This window comes from Drosophila miranda, chromosome 4 (assembly GCF_003369915.1).
Source record: "Drosophila miranda strain MSH22 chromosome 4, D.miranda_PacBio2.1, whole genome shotgun sequence".
Classification (NCBI taxonomy): domain Eukaryota; kingdom Metazoa; phylum Arthropoda; class Insecta; order Diptera; family Drosophilidae; genus Drosophila; species Drosophila miranda.
Genome location: NC_046677.1, coordinates 22,866,430 through 22,874,685, shown reverse-complemented (window position 1 = coordinate 22,874,685; position 8,256 = coordinate 22,866,430). Strand labels below are relative to the sequence as shown.

The following is an 8,256-nucleotide window of genomic DNA, read 5'->3' as shown; positions in this document are numbered from 1 at the left end:
CTCCTACCTGTCTGCTCATCGGTTTATTCCCCCCCAACCCCTTGTTGTATTTGCTTTGGCTCTGGCAATGATTGCAACTTTTCAATTTGTATTTACAAAAGCGAAACAATGCCAGTCATACTATATATCTATAGAGATATACGTTGGTACGATATATCCGTACATGCCCGTATGTCTATCTCCTGAGTTTCGGCTGCTGCACACAAAATACAGACAATCCCTCGTCAGACAGTATTCAGCTTTTTTCAACCACTTAAGCAGATGTTTGGCCAAACTTTATTGCACTTTTAATTATTTATGCGAATGCACATGGTACATGGTAATGTTTTCTGGATGTTGATTTATGAATGCATCTCGGGGCACCATGACTCTGGTGTTGTATCAGTTGTACTTCCAACACCATGTAGCTTGTACCAAGAGTCTTGCCGGAAAACTCAAGTGATTTTCCATAATATTATCAAATTTTAAAATTAAATTGCTATAAGGAAATAGGTTTGGTAAAAGCAACTTCAAAAGGCATAAATATATCTCTTTATAATCCAGACTATTATACGAAGGTTCCCTAAGATAGTTTCCTCTTTGAAGTCCCAAAAAATGTATTCTTCTTAGGAATTCCTGTTTTCAGTAGGTTTTCTCCCTTTTTCCCATTTCTCCTTAGAAACTCTCAGGAAGTTAAGCTGTCTTTTGTGTGGGGACAACCTGCCTGATGCGATTTTCAACAAAAATGCAATTTGCCAGATACGCACCACAAAATTCAAGCACAACTAACTTAATTTACGCTGACAACCCTGGCCAGCACTGGCTCTTACTTTGAGCTCCTTTGGGTCTGCTCTGGTTCGTTGCCTCGCGAGTGTGTGGCAGATGGGTTCCCTGGCCGCAACCGCAGCCCAGCCCCTGACGAGGCGATAAGGTGGAAACGTGATGTAGTCCGCAGGACCTGCTCCTAATGATGCCACATGTCCCGTGGCGGCCCCCCGCTCCCAGCTATAACTAAATACATAGTTTAATTCGTGGCTCGACGCTTTGTTCACGGCTGTTGCTTCTGCTTATGTTTTTAATTCCGTTACGCCTTTGTTGCCAAAGGATTAGGGAAGGGATGGGGCCAGCCCTTGCTCTGCTCTGCTCTTGGTTAATCCTTTGGAGCAAAGCGAGCACGGATTTGGCAGAGAGATTAGCGCTCCGGTTTTTGCGGTTTGTCAGTTTGCTTTCGAGTGTCGCCTGCCACAGAGCAGAAGTTAATTAATTTTCGCTTATTTGATTGCTCGCCTGGTTATGTGTTTTTGGTGCTGGTTCTGGTCTACATATTTGAACACCATTGAGCACACAAGTAAATTACCATTGGCACTATATTAAAATGATTTTCTACAAGCGAAAACCATACCCAGATTAGTAATATAATGCACTCCCTAATGTGGAAAGTCCAGATCTTAAAAAAATACTTATAAATCGAGATATATATAGTACGTATCTTATAAGTATACTTATAGATTACCATGGACTAGAATCAGAAACTATATAATTACCAAGATGTTGTATGAAGCACCAAAAACCTCTTTTATGGCTCTTTCGGGATGCCCTTTAGGCAGAGGAGGCGGCCCCACTGTCTTGGGTAGCTGAGTCGGTCCCCACAATCCAATCAAAAACTACAGTATCTGCCGAGGCGCACAAAAGACGTTATTTGCGGTCCGAAGAATCCAAACACGAAATACACAGTCTTTGGCGACGCACGCGAGTGCCTAGTGATTAGAGGCGACGCGAACGATCGCTCAAAATACAATTGAAGTACCGGTACGAAAATTGAATTAGAATTTGTTGACTATTATTTTGCAGTCTTTGCTAAGATCTTTTTTTTTTCAATTCATATCTCTATATTTGCCAACGAACCATACCGCACTGTTACCTAGATCTGTGACCTTTTAAGACATGGCTGGCTTCCTCTTTTTCGTTTTGAAGTGGCCTTTGTCTATGTGATTTTTAATTATATCCAAATTGTTGACCAACTGCTCCAGAATATCTTCAAGCCGCATCACGCGATTTTTCAGCCTAAAGATTTTGGCAAACAAAAGAAACGAAGATGACAATATTCGAAGCGAACGCTGAATATTCTTACCGATACAATTCCTTCTCTTCTATATCTGGATTAGTATCTTCAAAATTTTGGGGACTAGAAGAGATTATGGAGTGATAAAGCCAGAACGTATATGGAACATTTCAACCAAGTAAATTTACCGCTGGAATCTAGTTTGCCTTGGGTCTTCCGTAGCTGCTACGGCTAAGCCAGCCGCATCGGACTGACGCTGACGGCGACGCCTTAGACAGAAGTAGAAGATCCAATTGAAGGCTATACCAATGTTCCTATAGATGTACGAGCCCAAATGACTGCGTCCCGTTGTAATTTCACTCTTCACCGAGTTATAGGTCTCCATTATGATAGCCAGGAACATGTTCTAATGGAAGACAACCCATGAAAATTCAGAGCGTGTCCAGAGTGATGTTAAAATCTTACCAACAGTATGAAGAACATGAGCAGAATGTAGGTGAGGAAGTAGATGGGGCCCAGCACTCGGTTGGCCTGCTCAATGAGCTTATACTGAAAGTCGCCCAGAATCATGCGAACCATCGTCAAGATTGAGGTCGTAAAGGTATCAAAGTCTGGATGCTTAGTGCCAAAAAGCAGGAGACCCAACTGAGCATAGGCCAGAAAAACAATCCCAAACATGAGACTGAAGCCAGCCAAGTCCTTGTAGCACTACGAATTAACAAAGAACGTATAAATTATGGGTTTGTTTTGAATTGGTTTGTATAAGGAAATACCCTTCTCAGTGTCGTTGTGAACTGAACGAGTGTCTTGTTAAAACTGATGAACTTGAATATCTTGATCCACACGAGAAAAGCCAATAGGGCCATCATATCCACGTAAAGGTTGTTCCAGAAGCAAAGATAATCGATACAGAGAAAGCCATGATCTATCTTTTGGATGGATGTAATAGATTTAATATAGAAGGTATGCCAGATGTTGTAGACGAAAGCCAGATAGCAAAACTGCGAACGGAGGAGGTAGATGAGGAAGAACTTTGGTTTTAATTTACGAAAATATTTACCAGCAATACGATGCCATCGAGAACATTGAGCAATGATCTGTAGTAGATTTTGAAGCCCGTCTTGCGTAGTTCATTCGTTTCGAAGATCGTGTAGTAAACGATCATCACATACCAGAATATATAGCATACCATCAAAAAGAGACTACGTTCCGTGAAGAACGAATGCTCTCTCACAGTGCACAGGTGTGTCTGCGGTATGATGCAGCCCGTTGGTGGAATTTCTGCTATTAATCTGAAGGAGAAGGAGTACCCTAATAGCTGCTAAACGTCCTATTGAAGATAATACCAACTTGACGCTCTGGAAGATATCCGTATTCTCATTGTATATACTGAACTCAATCACACACAGCCTCGCACCGCGATCCACCCAGTTGAGGTCTTTCAGTTCCTTGATTTTCTTATTGTTCGCATTCTTCTCGTAGCTCAGATCAACGACATACCCACCGGAGCGGTATAAGGTGAGCAGAGTCCAGATGGGCGTGGAACCCAGGTCGCTCATCGACATAAATGGAGTGCCCATGTGCGTCTTGCTGGTGTCCTCGGCCGACTTTGAGTATGGGGCATAGCAGGTGTTGAAGTACCGGATGAAGGCGTCGTTCACATAGCAGCTCCCTTTGCGGACGCGTATCTGCCGAATGCGCGGCGGACCGAGCATGAGGTTCTCCCGCAGGAACACACGTCCTCTGAGATAGTTGATCGAATGTTTTGAGTCGTTGGCCAACATGCCCAATGCATTGCTACCATCACCAGCACCACCAGCTTGTCTTTTGTCCACCTTGGTTCTACCAGGGTTGTCCTTTTCTTCGATTTCCCTGAACTCCCGTTCGGTTCGTTCATTTCTAAAACTTTTATCTCCAGTGTCATCGTCGATCTCCACATATCCATCCTCCATATACAAGCGATCTTCGGTGAGTCGGAATCGTTGCGACTCCTCTTCAGGACTAGAATCTTCTTCAGCAGTTGAGTTTGTTTCGGTCTCATCGTCATCGACTTCGCTTGTTGAGTTAGATGTGTCGACCGACGTACCATCGTCTAGGGTTATAGTCGTACCTCCGTGCAACGTTACCAAAAAGTTGTTATCCAAATAGTCCCACCAATCAGAAACCGTGAGTATTTTCTCAAACGAGATTGTCACTGTGGGCTGCACAACCATTTCACGTACGCTAAACAGTTCTTTTATCGTATTGTTCAGGTAATACATGTACGGTCCTCGCACCGAAAGAGCCACTGAAAGGAAAAAAGGTAATTTGCCAAGCAATTGTATGTGCAGGAATTTATACTTTTGATCAAATATATGTATCGCCCATAAGGACTACTGACTCGAGAATGGGGGGCAGTCTGCCAGTTTGAAAAAATATAAATGGCTAAGAGACTCGGTGAGTTATTTCTGTTTCATTTGAAAGCATGAATTGAGTGTGCGAATGGACTGGCTCAGTGGCGATGAGAAAATCGTTCAATGCTTCTGGCGGTGTCTCAATTTCAGGTAGTTGCACTTTTCCCAACATCTGAGTCAAGTTTGAATTTGAACGCATAACGATGGGGACATTCTTTGTGCATGGAACCAATCAGCACTTTCGGATGAGGAATATTAAGAAGAACGACAAAGAATCGAAGTGGACTTGAATGCTCGATGTATGACAAATAAATTATAATTTTGGACAAGAATATTCTCGGCCGTTTCACTCACCAATTGATGTAAGGACTAGGAAAATGAGGAATACTCCAAACTCCATAAGAGCATCGCGTACCTCCTCATCAGTCGAATAGTAAATCCGTGATTGCTTCACCTGTGTCATCTGGCGTTTGTTGAACCTTGGGCGTCTACCCAGAATCGGCGTTGGGGGTTTATCGTGGCTAGAATCTGGTTCTTTCTTCTTTCCGAATAGAACTCGTTTCCTCTCTTTCGGTTTTTCGGGAGCTTCCTCGATGGTCGCTTTTTGGCGGGATGGCGGTTTCGGCTCAGGTCGGGCAGCGGTCGGTGAGGCCCCAACGGGCGATGAGGCTTTAGATGGTTCCGGCACGGGTACACGTTGGGCCATCTGGGCACGAGAAGGAGGCTGTCCCCGCCTGGTGGCTGGTCCTGGTCCTGGTCCTGGTCCAGGTGCTGGTCCTGGTCCTGATCCAGGTGCTGGTCCTGGTCCAGGTGCTGGTCCTGGTGCGGCCATGTATTGTGTCGAAGGACGCGGCATAGTCATCGGTGGGAGCCCACGTGGGTGGGGCAGTGGCGATATGCCACGTAACTGAGTCACTTGCGATATTCCACGCGGTAGAGTCGGCGGTGGACTGCCACGGGATTGAGTCGGCCGGGGACTGCCATGGGATTGAGTCGGCCGGGGACTGCCATGGGATTGAGTCGGCCGGGGACTGCCAGGGGCTTGAGTCGGCCGGGGACTGCCAGGGGCTTGAGTCGGCCGGGGACTGCCAAGGGTTTGAGTCGGCCGGGGACTGCCAGGGGCTTGAGTCGGCCGGGGACTGCCAAGGGTTTGAATCGGCCGTAAACTGGCAAGGGTTTGAATCGGCCGTAAACTGGCAAGGGTTTGAGTCGGCTGTGGACTGCCTCGAGGCCGTGTAGGCGGTGGACTGCCATGTGGTTGAGTCGGCGGTGGATGTGGACTTCCACTTGGTTGCGTTGTTAGTGGATCGCCACGTGGTTGATTCGTTGATGTCCCGCTACGTTGTGGTTTTGGAGGAGGGCTGGGCCGTTGACCCTGTGATCCCGGTTTTTGATCCTTATCTCGTTTGTCCATTTTGAATCAAAACTTTTGCTAGAACTTTTTATTTTTGCAGTAGAAGTTGTGCTTTCAGATGACTGAAAACTTAGAACTGAGAACTGAGACCTGGCAAGACCCCAATGAAAGTCATGAATCTTGAAGCTAAAATAATGCCTACTCGGACCCGGACACATGCAAAACGAGACCCAGACTAAGGTGGTATTCCAGACAACAGCTGCACATTCAGCAATGCCATTCATATGCATATTTCATGCGTTAACGCCAACATTTGAATTGCAACAGGAACGGAGGACCAGGGGAAGGATGCGGCTGCCGAGGAGGACCCTGAAAAGAAAGAGCCATTGCAGGCTGCTCTTGATTTATGGTCCCCCACTGCTGCTCTCCTCTTCCCTATGCCAGCTATCAGCGCCAGTTGAGATGTCAGTGGCGCATAAAGAATCCATGTACAATAGCACCTCTCCCAGCAAACTATTCCAGCAGCTCGTGTGAGAGATAGAAGGTCTGGAGCTGGTAGCGGACTTTCTTGAAGTTTTTATTTTACTTGATGCAATTTGAAACTCCTTTAAATGCATCTCAAAAATCTTCCAGAATATAGAATAGAATAAGAACTCTACGCTCTTAGCCCTTTTCAAGGCTCTTCTTTTTGTAGAACCAAAATACGTTTAGCCAAAGAAATTTTTTTAAATATTTTATTATTTATTTGTAAATCTTTAAAACCTCTAGATTTGGTCTGTTTTTTTCTTTAATTTGTTTGACCTCTCGAAACAAATACTCATGAAAATGCTTGAATCCTCAATATATAATATTTATTATGTTTAAAATTAAATTTTGCTCTTCAACGTAGAGTGCAATTTAAGTACAAATTGAACAACAAATTGTGTGTTTTTGTATTGAAATCAATTGATGCGAGATAAAATAAAATAGAATATAGTTTACAACTATTAATGACTATAAAATGATGTCTGAATTAAGGATGAAATATAAGCAATCCCCATCCCGATCTGGATGTATATTTTTTGTGTGACGTTTGTTAAGATAGCAACTACATCTATTAGTTAATTGATGATTTCATGTTTTTTCACAGAATTTTCTACCAGTTATTTTAGTTTATTAAGGCTTTCATTTAGCTGTTGCTTCCAACGAACGGAATTTCGAATGTTTTGCGGCTTGTTTTGTGCCCTACTACATTTTATTTTATGTATACATATTTTTTGTTTTTTGTATTCTTATCACTTATGTAACTTAAGATTAATTTGCTAAATTGTTTTTCATTTGATTGGTGCAAAATATGATATTCCTTTTAGCCTGCCATTTCCTGGGTTTCTGCTTTTGCTTTTGCTTAACTATTTGGCTTTGAAAAATACTTTGGCGCCACACAACGCAGCTTCATATTTCTGGGGTTTTACTCGTATTTTTTGGGTTTGTTTTTTGGATTTGTTTGCCGACCACATTGAATAGTTTTGGTAGTGGTTGATGGTGGTTAATGGTTGATGGGTTTTCAGCAAATGTGATTACAACAAGGATGCAACTTTCAGGCTACTTCTTTGGTTGGATTTGTGTGTGTTTGCCGTTTCGTTCTGTTCCGTTCCGTTCCATCTTTTATTTCTGTGCGTTCTATAACTTTTATCTTTCTATTTATCTTTAGCTTTAGCTGTGTGTGTGTGTGTGTGTGTGTGTGTGGTGTGTTCACTTATCAGATACATTTTTGTAATTGGTCCTTTGGTTTCCGAACTTTGCTTAGAAGGCACAATTGTTAAAACTATAGTTTCCAACCACTGCCTATCTGCAGGGGTGTACATGGATGTGTGTAGATGTGTCTAGTACGGCTTGGCCGCATCCTTGGAACGTTTCAGTTGGACCTTCAAGCGCTTGGTCCCTATCTGGAAACCATGCATCGCCTGTATGGCCGCATTGGCCGAATGTGGATTGTCGTACGATACGAAGCCGAAGCATTTCGATAGGTTCGTCTGCTTATCGATGAACACCTTGGCCGACAGCACATTTCCGAAGGGCAGAAATGTCGAGGCGAGATCCGTGTCGATGAACTCCTGAGGTAGATGATAAATGAACAGATTGCTGCCATCGGGACCTGAGCGGGAGAGTTCTTTTAAGTAAAGGTGGATATTAGATAGTTTATTCTGGCTTGGACTCACCTTCGATCTGTTTGCCAGCCACGCCTGCGGCGGCTGCTTGTAGGGCACTGGCATTCAGGGACTGTGACGAGGCTCCATAGGCAGCACCTGGCACCGATCCATTTGTCAGTCCACTCAGGGTTGGCGTGTAGGGATCTGCGGCACTTGCGTTCCCTGGAATCGTAAGCAAAATAGTTTTAAATATTTCGATATTTATAGAAAAATTATATATCTCAATATGGATTTCCTAGAAACAACAAAACTTGACCAGAAACAGAACACTCACACAGG

The 8,256-nt window shown here is 43.8% G+C and overlaps 2 protein-coding genes across 9 annotated transcripts in view; both read right to left on the bottom strand.

The window, feature by feature from the left end:
• Positions 1-1,819: 1,819 nt before the first annotated feature.
• On the bottom strand, positions 1,820-5,958 carry LOC108161276. The gene is made up of 8 exons (XM_017295495.2): positions 4,789-5,958; positions 3,392-4,328; positions 3,102-3,333; positions 2,815-3,042; positions 2,507-2,749; positions 2,230-2,447; positions 2,111-2,164; positions 1,820-2,043 (listed from the first exon to the last, which is right to left on the bottom strand). The coding sequence occupies exons 1-8, from the start codon at positions 5,846-5,848 to the stop codon at positions 1,917-1,919; spliced, it is 3,099 nt and encodes a 1,032-aa protein (XP_017150984.1). The 5' UTR covers positions 5,849-5,958; the 3' UTR covers positions 1,820-1,916.
• A 659-nt stretch (positions 5,959-6,617) lies between these two features.
• LOC108162976 (CUGBP Elav-like family member 1) overlaps positions 6,618-8,256 on the bottom strand; it is a 58,617-nt gene continuing 56,978 nt past the window's right edge. For all 8 annotated transcript variants that reach the window (XM_017297976.2, XM_017297975.2, XM_017297977.2 and 5 more), the window contains 2 exons: positions 7,987-8,139; positions 6,618-7,922 (listed from right to left, as the gene is read on the bottom strand). In XM_017297976.2, coding sequence (XP_017153465.1) covers positions 7,651-7,922; positions 7,987-8,139 — 425 coding nt within the window. In that variant the 3' untranslated portion in view covers positions 6,618-7,650. The remainder of the gene's footprint in view (positions 7,923-7,986; positions 8,140-8,256) is intronic.